Source organism: Molothrus aeneus, chromosome 2 (genome assembly GCF_037042795.1).
Source record: "Molothrus aeneus isolate 106 chromosome 2, BPBGC_Maene_1.0, whole genome shotgun sequence".
Lineage (NCBI taxonomy): Eukaryota > Metazoa > Chordata > Aves > Passeriformes > Icteridae > Molothrus > Molothrus aeneus.
This window is the reverse complement of record NC_089647.1, coordinates 106,300,577-106,327,581: the sequence shown is the minus strand read 5'-3', so window position 1 is coordinate 106,327,581 and position 27,005 is coordinate 106,300,577. Positions and strand designations below refer to the sequence as shown.

General features: G+C 37.5%; 1 protein-coding gene across 1 annotated transcript in view; it reads left to right on the top strand.

The window, feature by feature from the left end:
* Nucleotides 1-27,005, top strand: part of DMD (dystrophin) — a 1,043,102-nt gene that overhangs the window by 903,501 nt on the left and 112,596 nt on the right. The window contains exons 60-61 of the mRNA XM_066545460.1: nt 8,815-8,893; nt 20,605-20,665. Coding sequence (XP_066401557.1) covers nt 8,815-8,893; nt 20,605-20,665 — 140 coding nt within the window. The remainder of the gene's footprint in view (nt 1-8,814; nt 8,894-20,604; nt 20,666-27,005) is intronic.

The window sequence follows — 27,005 nt, the reverse complement described above, 5'->3', positions numbered from 1 at the left end:
GGTTTTGGGGTTTTTTTGCAAATAATGCATATCATAATTTATAATCCAAAACCCTCCAAATGCCCTGTGTTTTAATACAATTTAATAAGATTTAATATCACTGGCACAGCAGAAACATTGATATTCATAGTGCAAAAAAAGAGGACTAACTTCAGATCTGTCCCTATTTTCTGATTCCATAAGACTTCTGTTCCTCAGTTTTAATTGCAATTGTTCACTCAAACCTTTGTTGTAGGCCACCATCATTCTTGTAGATTCCTTCAGGCTCATTCCTGTAGCTGATCCACATGTGTCTTGGTTGTGGGGCCCAGAGATGACCACAATATACCACCTAAAAGCCATATGGATGTTAAGTAATCCTGAAGGATAGACAAAAAGTCGCTTGAAAAGATAAAAAATTATGTGGGAACATTTCAAAGTGTATAGTATGAAGGTATGCAGGTACCTTGGTCTCAGAAGTCAGATTTGATCTCAGGAAGAATATGTGCCGTGCTGAGCTCCTCACTAGACAGTTTTACTTACCACAGAACACATTCTCTCCCCAAGTTGCAGGCACCCAGCTCCCACTGACTTTGAAAATGTCAAACTGCATCAGCGTTAGATCCATGTTAAGATCAATAACCTCCCAGAGGTTCAGGGTAGCCTATAAATTCTGGTTTCTCTTTTCCCCAGCTTACAATACTGAACTAAGAGCATATATAGTTCCAGCTTTCTGCTGAAGGCAGAAGAGAAATCCCTGGATCTATAGGTCTGCACAGTCAGAGCTCTAAGGAGTTTGTTTTATGGGGACATAGAAAAGATACAGAAGAGCTTTAAGCTAGGAATGATATGCTGGAAAAAGAGCTCTTGAGAACTTGTGACTGAGGATTAAGGTGTAGGGGGATAGAATATAAGTAAATAAAGGTAGCATAGAAAGTAATCGTACCCCCTAAAGAGTTGCAGCTGTGTTAATTATTAAAGATTAGGAGCAGTCCTGACTTTAACAGGCTGCAGCTGTAGCCAATAAGAAGAGTGTTATAAAAGAGTGGATTGGTTGATTGAGGGAACTGGAGTCTGTTGGCTGCTGCAAGGACAAGGAAGAGTCAATGCTTAGAGGAGCTGCCTAAAAGAAATATTAAGGAGGTATGAAAGTCTAGCAGTATGGAACCCTTGCAATGAAATGACAATAGAACTCTTGTACTATAATGGCAATATGAAGGAGCAGACCAGTGTAGGTGACACTGTAGTGGGTGTCTGCTGCAGGCCACCTAACCCTGCAGAACAAGGGGCTGAGGCCTTTTACAAGTAGAAACAGCATCCATGGGGGAGCAGCCTGATTATTTTCTGGAGAGACAGCACAGCAGGTTCTAAGCATTGCAGTGAGCTCCTGGGAAACTTCCTGACATAACTGATGGAGGAGCCAGTGCAGCCAGAGGCTCTTCTGGACCTCATACTCACAAACAAGGAGAGGCTCACTGGGAAGGTGAAAGGCAAAGGCACTCCTGGCTGCAGTGACCATGAGAGCACAGGCTGGGCTCCAGGAGAGCAGACCTGTTCCTCTTCAGGAATCTGCTTGGAAGAATCCCGCAGGATAAACCCCTGCAAGTAAGAGAGGTCCAAGAAAGCTCATTGATGAGGAAGGATCACTTTCTAAAAAGTTCAGAACTGGTCTGTCCTTAACAGCAGGGAGTCCAGAAAGGGTGCCTGGAGTGCTGCGTGCATGAACGAGGAACTCCTTGCAAAACTCAAACACATAAAAGGTACTGCGCAGAAAGAGGGAGCTTGGCCAGATAACCTTGGAGGAATATAGAAACACTGTCCAAGAGTACAGAGATGTGGTTAGGCAAGCCACAGCCCACCTGGACTGGAATCTAAGGGGTCTAAATGGGTATTTATTTGAATTTGAAGCTAATGTGAATTATAAATTGAAAACTTTTTAATTGGTGTAGTGCTGCTTTCTGAGAAAAAAAGTTGCTAAACATTAATGTTTGTGAAATTAGTTTATTGGTATACTATATAGCAAGGAATCTGGCAGAAAAAAATAGTTGATATTGATTAAATATAAAAGGCATACAAAAAGAAATATTAAGAAAGAATTCATGTCATTGGACAGTGAAGAATTTGAAAGCTTTGTTAAGAAATGCTCCAGAAAAGAGGGAAGCACAGCAGTTTCTAGTACCTTTGAAAGGCTGAGCCCATTATCAGCTCGTACTGGTTTCATAAAATATTTTATATCCTAAAAACGTTTATGGATAGAAATGAGGAGCACAGAGTGATGTGAAAGGCCTTGCAGAACCTCCACCAGCTTGTGTGATAACTGCAGTGGGAGCAGTGGGGATATCAAATGGGAGGCCTCCCTGAGAGAATACCTTTTATACAAAACAAAAGAAGTAACATTTTCGAAGAGAATTGTTTCCTGAAGATATTTGTTCTTAAGATTTCACATGGTTTACAACTGTTTTATTCTCTCCAAATTTGGATGTTTTTGTTATTTAAACTTTAAGACCTAACTTTCTTTCCTCAGGCACAGATACACAAAGGCCAAAGTGCACAGATTTAGGATTATAAAACAAAAGCCTAAGAAGTGATAGCTGCTTATTCACAGTAGGCATATTAATTCAAGGAGATCATTCTTTTATTTACTGTCTTCTAAGCCTCTGTGCCCCAAGCTTTAAGATGTTTCCTGAGTTTATATTACGTTTTATTCTCATTTCATCTGAAAATATAAAAAAGCAGTCAAAGTACAATATGTGTGTTCTACTATTTCTTATGTTTGGGGTTTTTTTACTGAAAGGGGAATTGCATGAAGTTGCTCAGATTTCAATCTGCTGAACTGTACAGTCCTACCATGACCCAGAAATTTGAATTTAGTCTTTGTAACAGCTGTAAATGAATGCAAATAGCATTGTACTTATCTATTTTTTCTTTAATTTGGAAAATAAGCCCATTTTTATGCTCTCACAATATTTCAGAACACTGAACTTTTCACCAGAGAACTAATTGTCCTTAGCCGATTTTTCAACTCGGTAAATGTCAAGACTTAAACCTGAACTTCAGCAGCTGGGAACAATGGCTATCAATTGCCTTTCCCCCCTGCTGTTCCTCATTAACAGCACAAAGTGTGCTTATTTAAATCCATCCTTATCTCCTCATGGACGAGGAGCAGTGAGTGAGTGAATTCGGTAGCTATTAGGAGTACAGCAGATCAGATCTTCCTGTTTATTGATTTGTGAAGAACAGCCTCGCACTGCTTTGACAGCTCTGACTCAGTGAGAGCAAAGAAAGAAGCTTTTCAGCTCTTGGGAGGAGAATTGCTGGGCAACATTAAAGAGGGTCTTGTAGGAGCCGGTTTCCTTTGATATGCAGGCAAATTGGCTGTGCTTGGTTGGAGTCAAGGTCAGGAGGCTATGGAAATGCTATGAATATGGTGGGGAAATTAAAGGAGTGTTAGATTAATAAAGTTTTGTGTGGATGCATGCTGATTGATACAGAAAATTGCCCTTCTCTTTTTGTGAGAGCAGCTTTTTGTAAAGCAAATTTTGACCAAAAAAAAAAAGAGGTTGTGTGTCCTTTTGCTGCTGCACTAAATATAGCTGTTTGGATGAGAATCTTCTATTCTTTCTCTTTTTCCTCAGAATCCCAGCCATTCAACAGTTGTCTTAACTCCTTGCATTTAGTACATTTTTAAACTAGTGATCTCATTTCTGCTGCTTCATGTTAATAAGTAGTAAAAATTGCTACTTGCCCACCTTCATGTAATTTTTAAATAAATTCCTTGCCAAGTTCACTGGATGTGAATTCCCTGAGAGTGCTGAGCACAGAGGCACCCAAGCAGTCACCTTGGCTCATGCAGCCCCTCACTGCAGGATAGTTCAGCTGCAGTCAGAGCTCAGATAAGCACCCCGGGGGAAATTTCCTCCACTGAACTTGTTCAGTTGAAAATCAAAGCTATGGGCAAGGCTGTGGCAGGGTTATACCACAGCTAAACCAGGGCTTTTATGTCTCTAGTCTTGGTAGATCCAAGAGGACAAGGTTGATGGATTGTCAGTGAGACCATTCCTATAGCTCTTTGCTGAAGCCACTCCTTGTTTGCAGGCACAATTTCAATAACGTGATGGGTGTGCCTCCTTCCTCCAGCACATCTTGGAGCATTTTGGCACCTCCAGCCATCCTGGACAGCTGCTGTTGGGTACTTTTTGAGAACATGGAAAATAGTGAGAATTAAACAGCTCGTATTTCCCTCTTGATCTAGGCCTGCTTTGCAGTGGGGACATAAACACAAAAGAACACTTCATATATCATAAATATATTCTTAGTTAAACCTCAAAAAATGAAAAAACAAGACAAATCCCACCCCACCAGCCCCCCACCAGAATGTAGTAGTAAACCCAAGTTAAATCCATCAAATCCTTATTCTGACTGTAGTGGAGCTGTTGTAAAAATGTTTTCAAGGTTGAACCCCACATTAGGTAAAGCACTTGAAACTAATTGCTAACAACTGCATGGCAGAGCTTTGCTTTTGTTATTGTCTTAACTTGTTTTTCTGAACTTGATTATAGATTCAGTTCACAGGGCTGAATCCATGTGCTGGGAAACAGAACTTGTTTCATCAAATGTTTTCAAAGTCTTTAAAGAAGAAAGATTTTAATTTTTTTTTCTAGCCAATTTTTTTTAGCAGAAGCTGTTTCTGTAGCTTGTGAATATCACTTAAAATCAGTACAGGATCTTTAATATTGCCATCTTCAGTCTCAAGTATATTTACTGCACTGCTGTGGTTCTTTCATTTGTTACGATTGAAAGAAGATCAATGTTATATAAAACATTGGATTAAATAAATAATGGAAATGCATGTCTTTTCAAGCATGCATCCCCAGTGAAGAAAAGCAACAGTTCAAGTATCCCAATTACAGAAAGTTCTGATGTTTGCTTTTATGTAAAAATTAGATTTAAAAATATTTTTATATTAGTCCTGCTTAAATCAAATGCTCATATCATGATAAAGCAATAGCTGAATTTTTAGAAATCTATTTATTTATTTGTAAGAGTTCTTGTGGAGGAATACTGTGGAGTTTTACCTTAAAGGTACCCAAATGAAATCCACAGTCCCATCCCATGGAGATTGGACCAGATGACCACTGTGGGCCCTTCCAGTCTTACCCATTCTGTGATCCTGTGTGTTACATTCTGATAATACTACCTTTAAAGTAGCATTTTTTCATGGCTTAGCCAACACTACTGAAATCAGAACTCCATTAGCACCACATATTTTTTTTCTTTCCTCTAAAGCAAGGAAAATGAATGCTTGAATGGGCTTGAAAATTTTGCAGTTTTCTTCCCACACCATAAGGCTCCAGTTATTAACATTTTGTTCTATCTGCTCTTGGTTCAGAGCATAGCATACAAAAATACAAGAGATACTGTTTGTGCTCATTTTGGAGGAGCCTATTTCATTTGATTTGAAGGAAAAACAAGAACAATCAAAAAATCTAAAATTTGGAAATTACCTATGGCTTGTTTCTGAAAAATAAGAAACACTTTTACATGCCAGGGCGAATTTCTTTTAAGACTCATGAAGCATTTATGAAGACTTATATGGACAGAATCTCCTTCTTCAGATTGTTGATGTATAAGTCTCTAAGTCAAATCCAAATCTGATTTTATTGGATCAGAGACACATTCTTCTGTAAGTTTAAGCAAGGATTGTTTCAGTGGGTATTTTTGTACACCATTATCTGAGTTATTGTGGGTTCAAATTCTGTTATTTTACCATTTATGTGTTAGTTTTGATAAAATTAATAGAAACTGACTGCAATCTTCCTTGCTCTACCACCAAAAGTGAGTTCATCTTTTACTGTCTTTTACCTAAAAGGTAGTATGCCAATACATCAGCAAGTGATATTTCCTGGGAGCCAAGTGGAATAATGCTTTGTACTCTCAGGTGATATTTCCTGGGGAATTCTCAACATTTCTCAGTGTTTTCTTTTTCTCTGTATTGACAAAATCTACCTCTAGAAAGAAGTATTTCCTGGCTCACATCCAAAGCCGTTCAGTTGGAAAGTTAACCCTGAAGTGTGTAACATATTTTATTTTGCTGATGTACATATACAGCTAAAAATCTTCAGGTTAATAATTTTGTGCAGTTTAAAGGTTACCTGGATATTTTGATGGGATTGGAATTCTCAGTTTTAGCACACTTACAGAAGTTGTATAGGCCGTGTGCTGGCAGTGGTCATGTGTACTAAAGGGTTCCCATGCTCTTTGCTGACCACTATTTGGCTGTTGAAATTTTCCTACGTGAAACGCTGCTCCCCACTGTGTGTTTGTAAAGTCCTTATTCTCTTTAGGGATTCTTCATGCCAGCAAAAACTTTTCCCATCCTGGTTGACTTAATGAAAACATGTACCAATATAAAGGAAGAGCTATATGGTTCTTTATTAACCAGTATTTCCTAATGACAAAATAAGTATGTTATGAGGTAATTTTAAGACAATTCTAAAGAGCATATGCATTTTCAATACATTTTTCCAGTGGTTTTTATTTGCATGTGTTTAGGTATGTTTAAGATTATCTTTCTAGTCTTCATTGAAAAGTCATTTCTTGGTTAAAAATAATAGCACTTCAGTTAATTATTCTGTACTTAAGCTAATTCTGCTGATGAGCAGAAGCAGTCCTTTCATGGTTTTCTGTGCACTTACAGACTTCCCCAGCTTGTATCTGTGCAGTGAATTGGGTGTGAACTCAAGCTCAAATTCAGACTCTGGTATGAAGCATTGCTTAACAGAAACATCTGTTCTTGCAATTCAGTGGGAGGCCAGAAAAGATGACATAGAAATGAGGAGAGCTGCAGGAAAAGCACCTGAAAAATGGTTTGAGGAAAGAAAGCAAATGGGCATTTTTGCTTATAGTGTTAGTTTTAAAATTGTAAGCAAATAAATCATGTCTTGGCAGTAAATTGCTATTGCTTAGTTAAAGAAGATTTTGTAGTCTAGGGGTTATCTGGCAAACACACTCAGTCATATCAAATAGCTCATTAATTCTGCCATTTTAAATTTTTCCCTTCCAACTGTATCATGCCCAGTTACTATACAATAGTTCCCTCCTACCACCAACCAAGAAATTTCCTGAAAGTTTTAAAATGTGGATTGCATTTTACTTGTGCAACCTATTGATTTCCTTTTTATGTATATCACAATTTACTTGTGCAACCTATTTGTTTCCTTATTATGTATATCACAATTAGGCCAATTAAATACACTTACCTTCTGCTTTGTCAGTGTTGATGGAACACTTTTTTTTTTACAGGCAATACTTAAGTGAACCTGATTCCTCTCAGTTACTTTATTTATTATATTTCAAAATTATTCTATCATTACTTTCAAGGTTTTTTTTCCTTGTTTTATCTAATCCCACTCTTAGGTCTAAGTTCATGTCATCCTTCTAGCATACAGGCTGTAGAGAGACTGGTAGATGGCACTCATACACTGGGGAATCTTATTGTAACCACCCCCTTTTGGCCACTTGCTCAAAACTCCACTGAGATTTTCAAGGGTAAAGATAAAACCAGTCTGTAGTGATTTTGGTTTGTTAATTTGAGATTTTACTAATTTTGAGAATTCCTTACTAATGTGTTTGTTTCCTGTGGTGAGATAGGATTAGGAGAGAAAGATAAAGTAGGTTCAAAACTTTAAAAGGGTATAAAGAAAATTTTATTAAAAGTAACTAAAAGGAAAAAAGGTAGTAAGAATCAAAATAAACTTTTCAGACTACTTTTTCTCCCCCAATTTTTTTTTTCATTAATAATGTAAAGAAACAAAACCTAAAATTTTTAGTTAGTTTATTACTGCTAAAATAGTTTTTGTTTAGTTTACTTAGGGAGAGAACTCCCTCTTGTTAAGGTTATGGAGATTTCTCCATAAGAGGAAAAAAAACAGGTTTTTTGTGGGTCTTAATTTTGTCATGAATAACAGCCACCTGGGAAACTGTTATCATGAAGTGTCTTCTATCTTTTATAAGTTTTCCTATAGTTTGTTGATAGGTTATGTTAACTTATGGTGTATTGTTTTAAAGATGAGTTGTTTAAAGGTAAAAGCTCTTTTTATCTATCTGTCATGTGTCATAGTTTAACATAAGAAGAGTTCAAGGAAGCGAGACCAAGACTTTTTATGTAACTAACAGTCTATTAAACCACTGAAAAACTAGACCTAAACTAAGTCCTGAACTGTTGTCTCTGTTTTCATGCAGTACAACAACCCAACAAAACCTTAGGAACATATTCTTCAAGGGTTAGTTCTGAGGAAAGGGTTGAGGGGCTAAGGTTTGAGTGATTAAAAGAACAGGAAAATGTTTGTACCAGCTGCTCTCTTTTGGTTAACCTCATTTCAGCACTTGGTTGGAATATGGTTATTCTGCCCACATTAAATGAGATGACTTTTCATGTGCTGATTTATAATACTGTACTCTCAAAAGTACTTTAGAAGTAGTGTAGAAAAAGTATTAACAGATGGATATTCTGACTTCAATATTGACAAGCAGTAGTCATACTATTTTCAGGTACATAATGTCAGGCCAATTTGCTGTACCTTTATTTATCAGTCTGTTCATTTCCAGCTTCTTCTAGCATCAGTTAAGATGGGGACAACAGAAAAAAAAACCTCTTTTTTTTTAACTTTTTTTCCAGTGACACATTTCATCTCATCTGAAGACTCTGAAGGATAGCATTTGTTGCAGGAAACTGCTTAATTTTAAACTGAATGTTCACTAATAAAAAATGATCTGACTATAATTGCTCTTTGTTTCTTGTCTAGAAAAGTCATTTTTTTTCTCCTCTCTTAACAGGTGGCTGTTGATGAGCGCATCAAGCAACTGCATGAAGCTCACAGGGATTTTGGTCCTACTTCCCAGCATTTTCTTACCAGTGAGTGATTTCTTATTTCCCGTTCTTCTTGGGCAGTTTGCATACACATTTAATTGATAATTTTGTAGCCATGTGCTAGTTGTTGTTATGAGTTTCTATTTTAGTCTGTATTGCAATTGTTTTCTTTTATTTTTTTAATCCCCTGGGTGCAGAGGAGTGTTGAATGAGTTCATATTGTCCAGGTCTGGGGTAAAAGGGAAACATCTGCCATTATCAAGTCTCCTTCTTTCTCTGTGAGGCTCATCTTCATTTGGGGGCTCCCTTTAGGACTAGTAAATTAAAATTATGTTAGAAAGAGTTTCTGATTATTTTAACCCAGAAAGGATTAAAACCCCAAAAACAACACAGATTTTGTTTATCTGTTTAAAGAAATGTTCAGCTCCAAAAAGAGGCAAAGCCAAGAAAAAAATTTTCTAGGATTTGATCACTTAGCAGAGCAGTGAGAGGATAAAAACTGGGCTGGGAAAGTTGGCAGAAGAATAGCAGCTGAGTAAACTTTTTACAACTCTGCATAAAATATAATTGCCAGCAAAATTCCCACTTCACCTCCACATGCATTCTTTTATCAAGGCTGTTTTGAAGTACACTGAAAGACAACTTGAAACACCTTCAAAGCTCCAAGGCAGTGACTAAAGTGAAGCTTCTTAAAGGCCATGTCTTTTCCATTGTACTTCAATTAAGGAAAGTAAACAGTAGAGCTTTATTTAAGAGATTATATCAGCAGAAGCGAGCACAGTCACAGGATAATGGTCTCCTACATGCAGAGGGACAAGCTATCCAGACATTGGAAATAGATGTTGCTATTATTGCACAGCAATGTTCACAGGGGGATAGAGGACAAACTTTTCTTCAGCTGATACTGCCTTGTAATTTTAATAGGTTAACCATTTTCCCACTGAAGATCTTAATGGGAAACTGCAAATTCTCAGCAGGATGTCCTGCAAAATCAAAACCAAGGGTGATGTTGTGCCATATAAGACTAATGCAGGCTGATTCAATCCTGAACCTTCTTTTGTCAAATGATTATCCTATGAAGAAATAAGCCCTATTTTCATTATTTCTTTCAAACCCCCTTTTCTTTAACTGTTGATCACTGGGAATATTTTATGAGCTCAATATACATAAATGCAAATCAAACTTGCCAAGACTGAATGCGCAAGAGCTACAAATATGTGACATAAACACAATATTTAAGCACATACCTGTTTTTCCTTCTGACCCATGGTGAATTCTTGGTGGAAGAATAAAGTTTTAGGGTAAATTAAGCAAGGCTGGAAGAGAATAGAGTGACCTGCACCGCATTATCACACTGATCAAGGTGTCTTTGTGCTGGTGTTGAGTGCAGTCAGACAATTTTCTTTGGCCCATTCTGCCTTACTATTGCTAAACTAGATCAATCTAAAAGATGATCAGTGTATGATAGTCACCTCTTTTAGCCCACCCACCACCAGCGAGACATTCTTTGTAACTAATTAGAGCCAGCAAATGGTGGACATCATTCTGGACACTTCATTCCACTTGAAGATCACTATAGGAAAAGGACTCAGGTGAAAATGTGTTGATTTTGGAAATAGTCCAACTATCACTTAGAAAAATGGGCATTTGTATTTGCTTATTTGCTCTTCTCTCTTAGATCTGTGTGCAAATACATAATCTTACCCATGCATACAAAAGTTAGGTATTTGAAGCTCTGAATCCTTCCCAAATCTGAAACTGCAGTCACTGAAAACTGCTAGTACATACATCAGTCCCATCTTTCATCAGCATCAAATTCCAAAAAACATCCACTGTCATGTACTATCACTATGCCTAGGGAAAATACCATGCTTTCACACGCTTTTTGTGCTTTTTTACTACCTCTGCTGCATCCCTGCATGGATGGAAGCACATCTATGAGAGAGAGAGAGAGCACTGCAGGAGAGGGTGACACAGTCCTTGCCATCCAGCACTAGTGGTTTTTCTGCAGCTGTACTTTTGGGGGTCAACAAGTCAGACATAAAGGTTGCCAAACAAAATCAGGTCAAATGAAGGTGAATTTAATGGCTTGTAAATTAGATTTGTGTATGTGGTAGACAGAGTCCAAGTTGATCAGTCTGTGGCAACAGCAGTGAAAGGATTAATCATAGCAATTTTTATGGTTTTCTTTTATAAGCTCAAAACTCAGAGAGGATTTTTATCTAAGGAGCTGAGATACACATAAGATCAGTGCAAACTATAATCAGTAAGGAAAATAAGCAATCTATTGCTTATTGAATATCTAGTCTATTTGCCAGTAATAATCAGTTCATCCTCCCTACTGAGCATCAACTTTCCCTCTTCCATACACACTTGCCCATCTTAAGGTACAAGTAATAATATCTGTTTATATTCTTATACGAAAAATTATCCTTTTATAGTTGATATACCTTTAAGTAGCTCTGCAAAGAGGCTGGTACTGCAGTCAAGGTTACATAAAATCAGTGACTGAATTACATTTCTCTCTTATCAGAAAGAAATAAATATGATCTGCTAATGATGGTAACTTTTTCATGTGCTTGTTATTGTTTTATACAGAGAAATTATAGCATCATCTGTCTTTTTCTGCTTGGTTGAAACTGAAGCTGCATGGGGCTGTTGAAAACCTAGCACAAAAGTAATGGGGGAGTGATGCAAAGCCCTCATATTTGTCATGCCCTGTGAGGCAAGAAATCAAGTGATAGTCCCTGTTTCTAAGCACTTACAGCCTGTTCTAAGGGCTATTCATAGAGCTATTTCTGAAAGAGATTGGAAGGAAGGTGTGAGCTAGAGAGATAAGGCGTGTAAAAGCAAAAAAAAAAAGTATTCTTATTTGTAGCATTTTTAAATTAGGGAGGTTTTCTCCATTGTCTTTTCATGCAGTTCAACATTTTCTTGCCACTCTTTCATCTTTTCAATGACCAAGCTCCAGTGTTTATCAATGCTGTGGCATGGGATAATTCAGATGTTTCCTGGTTGTAAATTAGAGAGATAGTGGCAAAGGAATGGGATCCACTTGTGTCTCTCTCCTTTAAGGCTTTGGATCTGCCTCAAGTGTAAAAGACTTATCAAAACTGGCCATGACTTTTCACATGAACTTTGCCTCTCTCCAGGCCTTCTACATTTTTTAATGGGCTTCTCACCCCACTCCTTGAGCTTCTGCCCTTCAGGCTTCCCCAAACTCATTTTGCTCTGCCAGTGTCCACAGAGTCCCAGCTCCAGCTCAGTTCATTCCTTGCCAAGGTCACACAGAATTCACAACAATAGTTAAGATACATCTGATAAATGTATTAAATGGGAAAAAAACTTGATATCATGAATTTGTGGAGTGAGTTTGTTGGTTGTGAAGGACTTGCTTAGACTTGTTTAATTAGACTTGTTTAATTAGAATTCTCTAAATCAGGGTGTAAAACCACTGTAAAAATAAGATCTTTCTATTAAAAAGAAACTTGTAAATATTTAGCAAAGTAATTACAAGAAAAATCTGTGATCCTTTCATGGATGATGGTGCTTAATTTGGGAATTATGTACAGTAACTGAGGTGTGAAAAAGAATATCTGCAAATTTTAAACACAATGCCAGTTCCAAAGTTTTCAGTGACTCCTCTGGAATAATTTTACTGTTTTGACTTCATCTGTATTTTTCTCTGTGATTGTGCCTCTTACAAAAAATGAGATTCATTTCTCTTGTTGGAAGACCCACACATAACTATTGTATGTCACAATAGTTATTACTCTTTCTGAGATGCAATAAATGAGAGGTAGCATTGATGTCAGACTGTTTCTAATATCATTTGCAGTGCTATTCAGCAATCACTCACACTTCTTAACGTGCATTGCTGGTGATTGTTCATTCATGTGCATTGCTGGTGATTGCTGAAAAATAGGTGTTACATCTTTAAAAACCATGAGCAAACCTTGTAATTTACTGTCCAGCCCCAGTATGAGCCATCTTTTAGTAAGTATAGCATGTCAGTGAATAGACTGCATGAAACCGTGCTCACCATATAACTGGCAATTACTTAGGATTATGACTGGAAGATTCCAGTGGTTTTCAAGCTCAGACAACATGGACTTTCATCAACATGAAAAAAAAAACAAACCTGTGAATACAAGGAATAGAAAGAACATTTAGGTTTGCAAGGCTAAAAGGCTGATAAACCCATAGCCAAAATTTTGTGATTCATATTTCCCAGGCTACGAGCATTTGCTATCTGCATATGTCAGTACCAGACTGTTAAATCCTCCTACCTAAATTTGTGCTAGGACCTGGAGATACCTAACAGGAGATACCTCACTGTGCCTTTCAGTTTTGGACTTGTCAGTAAGAGCAGCACTTAATTCAACACAAGATGAGGCAGCCTTAGCAGCTTTCATTCAGAAACAGAAAGATGACAAATGCTGGAGCCACCAGTTTGTGTTATAAGTGATCAGAGTGCAGCTGCTGCATTTTATAGCAGATAATTGTTGCTTAAAAATAAAAAATACAGTCACAGGAGTAGGCTGTGTATCCTAGGTTCCTCCTTCTCAGGATAAGCTCAGAGCTATTCAGGTTCAGATCTGAGTCTTTTTTTCTTCTTATTCTGTGCCTTTGTGTTTTCCTTCAGTTATTTAACCCACTCTCCTGAGAAGCTGGAGTTGTGGCTCTGAATGTCTTTGATTTGGGAGAGAAGTCAAGTACTCACTTCTCGCACCTTCTGTGTGAGTGCTCAGATTATTATGCAAAGCAAAGACTAGGGAAGCTCTTTCTTGCACAGGCAGATGTCTTTAAAAGGGCAAGTCCTCCTAATTGAGACATCCAAGTCTAAAAATGAGAGGGCTCTATGACTCTTAGGACACATTACCCATCCATTTGATAGATTATTTTGCAGTGCAAGCAACTGTATCTTTCTCTCTTATTTGCCACTGCATACCTTATATCATATTGTCTTTCAGATATATATGACAAGCAAACATTGAAAAACATGTGCATTCATCCATGTCCTTGGCAAAATGGTTTAATATGTTTAGATATCACAGGAAATGTTTTGAATAGAAAATATCACCTGGTAGTAGAATAAAGATAGAGGATAAGTGGACACAGACAAATCAGCCTAACTCTGAGAACCCTCTGAAAGCAGAGGGATTTTATTATTGTATTTAAATGTATTTATAAAAAAGGTGTTCATATATTATATACATTTAAATATGGTCATATTAACTAGAGGAGCCTGATTGCTAGAAAACTGTTTTTCTATTTCAGTATAAATGTAAAGGAAATACACGTGCTTCTGAAAAAGGAAAAACTAGCAAAGAACTAACAAAACCAAATACACTTCACAGGTCTTGCCATTGTGATTATCATGGTGAATTTCTAGGAACACTGGGCACCAATTCAACCTCAAGACTTGTTTGAAGTGTACATCAGGTTTAAAGTTAAGAGAAAATGCCTTCAGTCCATTTCTCCCTTGTTTAGAACATCATGGCCATAGCTACAGCTTTTGATAGTCCTTGCCTTGGCCTGATTGCTAACAGTCTTTAAGAGTAGTAAAACATTGCAGTATTTTGAGAGGTTATCTTTATGCTTACTTTTGGAATAAAGTTATTAGAATTAATTTTACAGTGAGCTTTCATTTTTTCATTATGTATTATATTATTATTTTGTTCCGTTTAGGACATTCCTTTGTCCTCAAGCTCCAGGACTAGGATACAACAGGCATATTCTATATAGGGATATCAGAATTTTTCTGTTCTGTTTTGCTATGTAAAGCATGGAATATTTACCCAAGATTTATTTTCTATTTATCTAATTCCATTTGCCAAAAATCACCACCAAGTTGATTAGGCCATTTTATAACCTCATTTGATCAGCCAGTTTTAGAGACTCCATTTTTAAGAGCATAAGAGTGCAACAGAAGTTAGCAATGTGGAGTACCTGTATGTGGGCCATTATGAACTCTATCTATATTTCTTTGCTCTATTTCATTCAGTATTCTGCTATTAAACAATTGTATTTTTGCCATTTTACAGCCGTGTGACATTTAAGAAAATGAGCACTAGATGGATTTTATATTTCACAATACAAAGTGGCATTTGGAAACTTCTGGAACACTGTTCATGATTAAAGGTGTGCATTATTTAGGTCTTACCATATAATGTTGACCCTAAGCTGCAGATGGTATATCTGAAGCTGGCCATAAAGATTCCAGCAGGAAATGCAGGATGGAAATGCCTCTTTTAACTCTTCTAAAATGATTGTCAGAATTGGCTCTGGCCACATGTTGAACTTTTTTTAATGACTAAAAGTCTCTTCTTAGAGATTTTTAATCATTTAAGATGACTTCTTCTCTGGTTAGACATGCTCTAAATGTATTTGGTAAACGTCTGCACGTGTGCTACGGTGACAGACGGCACTGACAGTGTTCCAGGGAAGTAGTGAGTGTTTGCTTGGACTTAAGAAGGGCAGAATCCAAGCTGGGCTTGGAGAATGGGCCCTTCATTTCCAAAATGCCCATGAATCCATCCCCATGTACAGCTGGGCCTTGGAGAAGAACAGAACCCAAGCTGTGCAGACCTTCTGAAAGGCAGGTTTGGATTGATGTTTCTGCCTTGCAGCTTCTCAGCTGAGTGGTTGAGGTATTCTGACATCAGTTTCTCAGCTACATCAAGCAATTTTAGACCTCAGTGCTACACAACATGGTCTGTTTGTTCATCAATCTTACTAGAATAATAAAAAATTCACATAATTTAGAAATCAATCTAAATATTAGCTGAAAGAAACCCCTATCTTTTACAGGTACATAGTGACATTTATTTCAAAGGATCTCAAAGAGCTTGCAGGTTATGCAAACACTTCTATTATGTCACTGCCATGCAGATACACATTTTGGAGGTGGCATCCTGCCAGCCTGCATCATGCACTGATTATGGTGGGGAAATATTGCTTTAGCATGTTCTCTAAGGAGGAAAAGCATGACCTCCTTATAGTCTCTGGAGAGCAGAATTTTCTCATTTGTAATAGTGTTATCTGAAAATAATCAAAATGTAGTACTCGATGAATCTTCTTTGAAAAGTTAAGGTAGCTTACACAGATGGGAAATTCTGATTCAGAATCAGAGTCTTTTCCTGATGCAAAGATCATCTCATTTTTTCTCTCTGCCTGCCTTTATCTGAAGCCACCTAATCCATGCTTTGCTGCAGTGAAAATAATTGGCATCAAAACAAATTTTATGTGAATAAATAAACAGTTTATTAACTCTATGTTCGTATTAAGGTATTAATGATGATAATGCTAGGTAAGAACAGTTTGTCACACAGGTCATGCAGGTAGAATTTCCAGGCTGAATCAGAGAATTATTATCATTAAATGTGAAATGTGAACATAATTCAGCACCTTGCTGAGTTACAGACACGATGGCCACCAAACAAGATAATGGGGATGTAAAAATGAGCTCACCTTTAACTACCACGATGCTAAAAGGAATATATAATAAATATATTTAATTTCTAACAAAGTGAGAAAACTTAGTTGACAGGATATATGTAACAGCGTATGAACACTACACAATGCTTCTTTGTGGTTTCTGTCCAAAACCCCTTAGTGAAAATTAAGTCAAAAGATTTATTTTTTTCATTAGAACTGAAAAAGTACACTCATATGCTGACTAAAAGTCTGTGCTGACTATTTAAATAAGGACCACTGAGAGTAACATTTAAATGTGGACAGACCAAATTTACTCTTTGAATAGCTGAAGGAGAAATAGTTTACCATTGGTAAACATACATGTATTTTTCATTATGTTTGCATTGCTAAAGGGAAATATTTATAAGATTATTTTTTGTAGTATCAACTACTATCGTCCTGTTTAATATTTCATTCAGATCCCTGCATAGATTAAAACAGTAGTGAAGTTCAGAGAGCCAGCATGCCACCATTTCACTATACATTCTGCCAACAAGAATGTCTGCTTACCAGCAAGAACTGTGTTCACTGGCAAAACAAGTCTCAGCTCTTAGAACACCTACAGAAAGAAATAAAACTTAAAAATTAGGTAACCATTAAAATGTATGTCAATGCAAATAAAGCGTAGAGAAATTTAAATTCACTCTTAAAATGCCCTGTATTTTGTGGTGGTATTTAATTTCAGTCACAACAGCATTGAAAGTAGTTGGGTGTATGGTAATGTGTTCTTACACTGTGCAAGCTCAAGCAATAAAACACTTTGAAATTACTCTCAGCAAACAGGAAATGTCTGCTTCTTGAGTGCTGTAGCACAAAGGGATACTACAGCATATATATATATATATATATATATATAAAGTCTTTGCTAGCAGGACATTTAGGTAGACTTAACCATTTACCTGTACTACTTTTGTAATGGATAGTAAACTTGTACTGATAACCAAAGATAAGAAACAGCTAGTCTTAGTTTCTGGGCTTCTGCCAAAAATGAAATGATTATTCTCTGTGTATAGCTGTAAAAAGTACTGCACTTTTTGTCAACTCAAATTTATGCAAGGTTAGAATCACTCAGGAAACCAGAAGTGCATTATAGACAGCTTCACAGCAACCTCTTGAAGGAATACTAAATCCAATTATGCAGAATATCACAGAATTGTTTGTTATTCCTATAGCACTGAGCTCTCATGAAAGCAAAAGTATTTGTTCCTCTTCTAATGGATAAAGAACACTATCATAGGTAAGATTCTGTGATAATAAGTTATGACTGCAAAGCTCTTACCCAGATTAATTCAGAAGCAACAGATGAAATACATCTTCTGAAAAATATGCAGCATTCTATTCTGTCCTTTAGCTATTGAATTAAAAACAAATCTTAAAGTGGAACAACTGTAACTTGGTAGTATTCCCATTGGGAATATTAATGATTTCTTGGGAGAGAAATATGTAAGAAAGTCAATTTTTAGTTAATATTGAAGGGTATTTTGCTTTCAAAAATGATAATTTAGTGTAATCTGATTTGAATTATTTCTCATGTGATGCTATTGGCCATGGGTAAGAACCATACAATTGTCAGTGAGGAAGCGTTTTAGAGTTGGTTGATTAGCAGCAAATTAGCACACATTAGGTTAGAATTACTGAATGAAAGCATGTAAAGAAATCACATAGTAACTGATAGTGTAAAATGAAACAGTGATCTCTCTCAAACTCCTTAGCTTTTGTTTCCTATTGCCACCTGGAATGGAGAATATTGAAGCAGTCATCAAACTTATATTTACAGCAGTTTTTCTTCTTAAAGTAGAAAGAATATTTAAGCATCATGATTAAGAATTCTGTATGAACCTGAAAATTGGGTTATTTTGAGATTTTTAACATCAAAACATTACAAAATATTCTCTTTTTGATACTTTTTACATTTCTACAAATCACATAACAGATTGTACCTTTACATCCTTTGAGGCTGTGGCAGAGCACAGAAACTGAGCAGCTGCAGCTTGTGCTACCAGGAACAGCAGCTCAATGGACAGCAGCCTTGGCCTCCTCAGCTCCTCAGCCATGCAGTCCATGAACACAGAACTAAAGGGCAGTGCCTGGCACAAGAAGGGTTATTTTTTCATATATTAATTAGGTATATTTTGAGTATTTGTATTTGAAAGTGCATATGGTTTTGTGGTCCTGTGTTTGTGGGCCACGCGACAGCCTTCAATGGCAGTGCAGTGTGCTAGTTCTCCAGGAGATCTAACACTGTAATTAAAATTCTGTTTCTTGCACATTTTGAGAGTTACTGATTCTCATGGTTCATACCTTTGAAATTTACTTTTCTTCTTTTAAGAACATGAATCTGTGTAAATGTAAGTAGTAGGAAAGCAATGACACTCAGCTACAGATGGCTGGCTGGGGGTTGAAGACAGCAGCAGAACATGCAGAGATGCTGAGGCAGAATTTTCAGAACTCCTTGGCTATCAGTAATCTGAAACAGGATTGTTATATTTATGGAGAGAGGCTTTTCACGAGGGCATGTAGTGATAGGACAAGGGGAAACAATCTTCAGATGAAGGAGGATAGGTTGAGTTTGGGTGTTAGGAAGGAATTCTTTAGTGCAAGAGAGGTGAGGCAATGGAAGGTTGTCCAGAGAAGTCGTGGATTCCCCATTGTGGATGGGGCTCTGATTAACCTGATCTAACAGGAGGTTCCCTGCCCTTGATGGGCAAATTGAATGATCTTTAAGGTCCCTTCCCACCCTAAGCATTTTATGATTCTCTTTCATCCAAACATATTCCTTCCTTTCCCTAGCTTCTTAGCATTGTCCAAAATTTATATGAAATTCATTCACTCTCTCCCCAGCCTTGTATCCTGGTTCCCACCTGCTCTTCCTTCTTCTCCTCAGACTGTCTATAATGGCCCCAGTTCCTCTCATGGCTGATTTGTGTCCCCTCGGTGGAATCCCTAGTCTCCCTCCAACCCTTCTTCACAATTCATGTGCAAAACTAGTGAGATTTCCCTCTACAGCCATTTTAGAAGCACATTTCATCTCCTTCCTCAAACTCTTGTCCATACTCCAATATGTGGGCAAGAGAGAGAAACTATACTTCATTCTACAGACTGAATTCTGTGAATCTGGTAAAAAATAGATGAAATAGGTATATTTTTAATTATTATTTGTATGTGATTTTTTGATTTTGATAAAGTAGGTTGGGAGTGGCATTTTTAAAGTATCTATTTTGAGTAAGAGAGGGAAAGAAAGGAGAGCCAAAGGGTCAAGAAGTTAATTCCTAGTTGTCCTGGTAACAGTTGCTTTCCTTTGTGAACAGCAGGGGTCACTAAAAAGAAAGGTTATACTGGGTGAAGCCAACAGGCTGGGTTTTTTTCTCCATTAGACTACTTTTCATATGTTTTCTGTTTTAATCATTATATTAAAGAAAGAAAAATCTTGGTTCTAATTTGTTTGACATATAAAAAATTCCTAATAAAAAAATTATCTCCCTGATTATGGCCTAAAATATAAATTATCTCTGCCTCTAATTAAAAAAAATACATAATTCCCTTGTCAAATGAGTTTTATAGAAACCTCTTTTACAAAATATTTTTATTGTTCTGGAAGCTGATGTTGACATATAACACCATGAAATCCAAAAGTGAGCAAAGTTGTTTCCTCTCCATTTGTTGTGATCACACTGTCATTTTCTCCATTATTTGCTGTTATTGGAAGACAGTATGACACAATTAGTAACGTGGAGAAATAAGAATCAAAATGTCCACCATTTAGAGCAAGTCAGCAAGGGAATAAAAACAAACAAAATATGATGGTCTCTCAGTGTAATTTCACTCAACATAAAATGTAAACAAGTGTATAATTCTGTTCTTAGAAGTAGACCAGACGTGCTGACCACACAAAGAAGGAAATAGACGCAAACCCGGTCAAACACCTTAGCAGGAGGATTCCTACAAGAGAACACACCAGAATGATACGTTGCTTGCTCTGCTTCTTATCTCTTCTGTGAGCTTAGCTTTCAAGGAGTTTTTGTATTTATCTTTGCAGCTGAATGAGTTCAATTTCTCTCAGATTAGGACAGAGGTTTCAGAACAGCAGGTTAATCCTTCCTGCCTTCACGGGCAACTGAGCAAACAGACCTGAATCAACGTGGCCGAGAGAAAAATTGTAATTCTAGAGATTAACGTTGTCTTTCCTGTTTGACCTCCACGTTTCTCTTCTAGGTATGTTTGTATGTATGAATGTATGTGTGCAGCTATTTATTTATTTATTTGTTTGTTGTTAACAGCTTCTGTCCAAGGCCCCTGGGAGAGGGCAATCTCACCAAACAAAGTGCCGTATTATATCAAGTGAGTATAAACAGTAATTCATTCCAGCTATTTTCATTTCTTATTTAAGAGGAGAGTCAGTAATTTTCTTAAATGATTGTGAACTGCTCCTATAGTGTCTAAATGGGAAGGACAAAAAGGAACAAAACCTGCAATACATCTCACAGAAGTGTGCTAGTTATCTAAAAACACAGTAGGATGCCCTGATTTGTAAGTTGTTTGGGTTTATGCTGCTATAAATCACCTGCAAATGAAGTAAAGCTTTGAGGTACCTGGATTATAATTTAAATTGTGCCGTTGCCCTCTGTGTCTGTGTATGGCAGGTTTTGCAAAACCAAACAAACCCCTGACATTCTGAATTGCAGTTGTAAATGTGATTCACTAGGGGCTTTTTATCCCTATATTTTTTAAATGGTTCATAATAATGTAATTACTTAATAATTTTAATATTTTGCAATGGTTTTAAATGCACATACTCAGTACTATGAATTTCTTTAGGGACACTACTTGGTAAAGTCCATAGCTGAGGAATTACAAGGGGCAACTAGTCCCTAAAGCCTAATCTTTTTGAGTTTAGCTTCCAAATTAAGCTAGTTTACTTTAAAAGATGTGGCTGCACAACAAATTAGAAGAACATTTTTTAAAAAATCACAATTTGGACATACCTACCTGCTTCGCATGCCCTAAACAGAGCCACCACACGACAACAAAAAAAAAAAAAAAAGATGGTTTAATGTATTTTTTCTTCTCTTTTGAGTTCTTTACCTGTACCATGTGCTTTGAACTACTTACCCTACCTCTGAAGGAAACAGGTGATGCAATACCAGCTATAAACACTGTAGTGCAAGTAACAGACATGGGTGTTGTTTAATACACCTATTTCCAAGGCTCCTCTTTATACTCCCTAAACGCTTTGCAGGCTCAACCAGTGTCCCTGAAGCCATTTGGTTACAGAAGGCTCCTGCAGTGCACTTCAGTTGCAACTTTCACAACAGGGTGATCTTCCACAGCAGCCTTAGAACAAGTATTTGAGTTATGCATGAAGGAAACTCTGTGGTGCAGTTCAGAGGTTCAGTTATACCTGGCTAAGCTGATTTACTGTTGCATTAATCTTGTAAGTTTTCTGATGTTTGCATTTGGCCATGAATTATGGAACAGTCACAAAGAAACTGGAAAGCTCTATCTAGAAGGGAGGGGCAGTCTTCCAGAGGAGGGCTGGAAAGAAAGTCAAAGCTCTGGCATGTAAGACTCAGTTTATGGCACTAACATGAAGGTGAAGATCCTCCTTTTCTCTTTTACATGGCATGACTTGCCATTATGGGGAGGGGAGATTGGCAATTCTTGAAGTAGGCACAGAATGCACTTCATGCTGTGCTTGGCACCTCTGCCTGTGCTACTCACACCCAGCAGCCAGAGGTAACTGGCTAAAATGTTCGATGCTGGTCTTGCTTAGTCCTTCCTACTTTTTAGTCTTCTGTTCTAGGCCATTTACAGATTCAAAGGAATTATTATGTTCACTTTTAAAACCATTTTAATAGCCATAAACAGTTGTAGCATTATGCTGTGGATCCTGATTTAGGATCCTGCCAACTGCTGTAGTTTGTCACAAATGAGTGATTCAGATTGCCTGAAGAATCACTGTCAGGGGTATTAACAAGCGTGGGTTTAATATGAATTTATAAAAGTGCATCTTAGTAAAGTTCAACAGCAAGGTTCACTCTATTAGTTACTACACTATACAAAGGAAAATCAAGTTCAAATCTATTTCAAATTATTTATACATTGACCAAAGAGCCCATGGGTAAAGTAGACCCTCCCAATGGGTCATGAGTTTCAGAGCAGATCCCCTTGCTCTCTAAATTCCTGATGGAGCTTAGCTGTGGCTAGGTCCAGACTTCGTCTCAGACTTGGACAATGTCATATGTCTAAAGGAATTAACTGCATGGATTTCATTAATACTTATTCAGCATGCTAGCAGCCAGTTACCAAGGATCAATAAATAAGGGGTCTCTCTGCCTTGGGTAAGGAAGGATTTCTTAGTCTCAGGTAAGGAATCTCAGTCCTTGAGAGGAGTCCCATTTCCAGGGGAGAGTCATTGCTGTGCAGTCCAGTTGCAGTTCAGAGAATTTGAATTGGAGTCATCCAAAGATTGGTTGTTTGTAGAAGAGTCTCTGCCTCAAGGAATGACCTTGAGAGTTGTCCCAGGGCAAGGGGAGGTCACTGCCCTGCAGCCATGCTGCCCAGCAGGGAGAGCTCCCTGAGGTGCCTCCCTGAGGCTGTCAGAAGTGGTTGGCTTGTAGTCAACTTTAATACAGGAGGAAGGGTATGTGTGTGCCTCCTTGTACCCACAGCCCTCTTTGTTCTTTGATAAAAGACCCTTGGAAAAGCCACCTGCTGTGCATGCATGACTCACACAATCCCTGTTCCAAGCTCATGTGCTTCCATGCTCTCTGGGTCACTCTGCCCCTTTGGGAGTTTCTAGAGGAGTTCTTGGCCTGGATACAGCTCAGGTCTTTACTTGCTTTGGAGCCTGTACCAAATTACTGATAGTTTGGCTAAGGGGTCAAGTACATCTGTCATACACTACTAGTTTAATTAAAGTTTTAATTTAGCCACATCTCTTATAGAAAAACTTGCTGTCCTTGAGATGGAAAACAAAGTGGTCAAGTTTTAATGCATCTTACTGAGCTGATAGATCTATTGCCTCCTCCAGATACCCTCAGTCATTTCTCTTCCATTCATTCTCATCACTCATATTTCATATTTACAAACAACAAAATTATTTTCTGTACCTTTTTGGCTTTTAAAATAAACATACTCTTTTTTTTAGTCTTTGAGGCATTACTTTTCTATTAGTTGCTAATTCTCTAAAAGAAATTCATGAAGGCTAAGAAAATACAGGCAGCATTCTTTTCATGTTTACATAATTTTCTTTCTGTCATCAATATTAGAATATTAGTGTTAGCCCTCTTCATCAACCAGATTTGCTACACATTTTACTGGTTTTCATTTTATCTGTTTTTCCCTTGATGCTTAAATGTTTTATCTCATCACTTTCCCATTTGTGATGATATTTCACTCAATAATCTGTAAATGAGGCAATACTCCATGCTAAGTCTTCAGCACCAATGTTTATTTATGGTTAGGTATCTTCAAGACCAGTGATTTTCCTGGTTAAAATTACACTTGTATACAGCTGATTAATCTGTAGCAACTAGTTGCTTCTAAAGCTTCAATAATTCCCTCTTGAGCTTATTCACACCAGTTGGTTTTCGTTTTTTTTTGTTTGTTTGTTTCAAATTGTATTTGTCCAGGCAACATTGCCACGGACAATATAATTATCAGCAGTGTACAACCTGCTTCAGCTGTTCCTGAAGCCTGAAACACCCTGGCATTGGGTGTTTTCTTGGCCTATTGTCAGCCTCATGGAAGCTGCCTTTCAATGGCCTTGCATCAGCTGCTGCATTTCCCTCCACCCCTTCATGTGATTCCCTCCTTATGGAGATGACAAGCTAGACCAGAACTTCAGCCCCAGCTTTCTCTTATCCAGCAAACTGAGGAAATCTAGGTTTTGTGTTCCAGGACAGCAGAAGTATCCCAAGTGGACATAGCTGCCAGGGCACTGAGCACTCATTCAGACCATGAGGTGCTACTGAGTTAAAAAACCCTCTGCTTTGCCTCTGAGGTAAAACACGTAAAATTGCTTGAAAACACGTTCTATCCAACCCTTTTTGTTTTGATCTTTTTTCTCCTTGATATATTCCTTGTGTCTGGTACAAAAATGTAAAGGTTTCATTAGATTACAGCAGGAGAGAACTATAAAAATATAGTTTTCAGTTTAATCAGTCCTGTTCTTTGAAGACCTTGATCCTGCTTTTACTGCAGTGCAACCTAGAAAATGGAAAGGAAGCAGGCACAGGCATGTCTGTACTCTTTATTAATGTTTTAGGTATTCATTAAAATTTCTAAATTTAAGTTTTTAGAAGACAAAACAGGCAATTACTCTACATTAGAAATCTGAAAAGCAAACGGAAGAAATGCACACCTAAAAGACTACTGAATATGTGTCTAAAGATTAAAAAAAAAGTCTCAAATTCTAAAAAAGGCAGATAATAAAGGTAGGGAGGCTGCGGATTTTTACATTGTAATTCAGGTTAGATCACATTTTAGCAGAGCTCACCCCTGATGAAAGGGATCTCACGTGTGCATGCATGCACTTGCATATTCTTATCCTCCAATCAAACAGATAGAGCAGCTGCTCTAAGGTAGTGACAGGTAACAAATCAAGTGTCTACTTTCCATTTTGCAGCACCAGAGGAAGTATTTGGTCATGCTGCAGGACCCAATCCCTCTGCAGTGTCTGTCCTCCCAGGGCACAAGGGGACATTAAGCAGCTCTGCTCTGAACCATGTCTGGATCTCTCTTGTGTGTCTCTCATCCTCTGCTCTGCACACTTGCCCATTGCTCAGTGTTAGGAGATCTCTGTTGCCTCAGATTAAAGAGGAGGAGTGGGATTGAAGTCTGCAACATCCTTTCTCTAAAAATATATTCAGTAGTCCTGCCATCGTGAATATGTTGAAATCTAGTAGGTGTGACTTCTATATTTGTACTAATCTTTGACATTATTCTTCCTCCGTGTATCTAGCTTGCCAGTTAATAGTGTCTGTCTTCTTACCCTCTTGCTGTGCCCATTCTTTTGAAGGATTTAAAATGCTTCTGCAAAAATACAGTAGTCTTTCATCTCAGTGCTTCCCACAAAGGAAACCTTCCAAGTTATTTCCCAGCCAAGCTTATTTTCTTACAGAGATTATAGCAGTTCACTGAACTTTGTCCTGCTGAGGACAAAGCTGGATTCTCAGGAGCTTTGACTCCTTGAGAAGATCCATGTGAGTCTCTCTCTATAAATTAGATATGCAGTGAGCTTACTCCAAGGACAAGGCACCTCCACTTGCTCACTCTCTTCCACATTGTAGTTTCCTATGAGAATATTTGATTTGCATTTAATGCATCAGCTCGTGACATACATTTTTTTGCTAGTTTTAGATCCTTCATTCTTTTCCTATGTCACACTGGAGATCTAGCAGGCCAGTTTCTATAAACATACTTCTTTGTTGTCTTATTTTTTAATCTCCCTTTCAATTGTTGTTTAACCATGCAGAATTTCAACACAGAAAAAAAAAAAAGCTAAGACCCCTGAGTTTTCATTGTAAAAGCAAACAGATTAAAGCCATGATTCTTTTACTTTTGTTCAACTTAGAGACAGGATAAATGAATGTATCTGAATTAAATTCTGCTAAGATAAAAAGTGAAGAAATGCTGTTCTGAGAAAATCACTTGGGTTAATTGTTTCTTCTGCAGAATGCAGATAAGTACAAGGCACAAAAAGAAGTAGGAAATATCTGTCAGACAGAGCAGAGAGAGACATGGAGAACCATAAATAAATAATGTATGATTATGTATATGCAGTGAGTGAAGCTGTGAGCAAGCTTTGAAAACCATGTGTATGGTTAACAGTTAACCTATCTACCAAATTAAAAAAATAAAAAATTATTTTCACATCTCAAAAGCATAGTATTGTTTTTTTCCTGTCTTTCAATTCTGAACTCTACATAGCAAAATTGAAACTACTGTGAAGGAAACAAAAAGTACAATACTTTTCAGTTTGCCTTTATGTGATGTAAATTCTCATGCTGTCTGGCATAAAAAACCTAAATGATATTTCTTAGAGGTTTGTCCAAGCGCAGAGATTTTCTTTATGATTTGTAGGGTTGTGAAGCCTTGGTTCCAAAACTTGTCACTAAAATTTAAACTCAGAGTGTAAATAAATGAGAAATCTTGAGCCTTTAACTACCTTTATAATGAAAGCAGAGGTTATAAACAGATGTGTTCCTGCTGACTGAGCGAGAGCACTCAAAGAAGATACCGTGGGTCTGCTCCTCATTACCATCTGTCAGCAGGGAGTTACTGCCCTCGCAAGAGAAGCAACTGAAGGGGACTTCATTTGTTTGTAAATGAATTATAAGTACTGAGCAGCAATTTTAGTGCATCCTAGCTGGTGTGGGAGCTGAGGGCAGGGCTGTAGCCTCTGGTTTGGGGCAGTGAGGGAGGGAAACCATGTGCTTTCCATGTACAAACACAGTGCCTGTTGTGGAGGGTGGAGAGCAGCTTCCTTGGGTGCCTGCACAACACCTGGTCCTCTTGATGGGACCTTGCTCATGGTTAAGTGGAGAGTAAAGCTCTTTAGCTTTGTTTTCAAATCCATTCACTGCAAATGCTCATGAAGAGCATGTAGTGTTAAGCATTACAGAGGGGTTAAACAATGCAAGGATAATTTTTGTGCAGGTTAAATCTTAAAATGTGT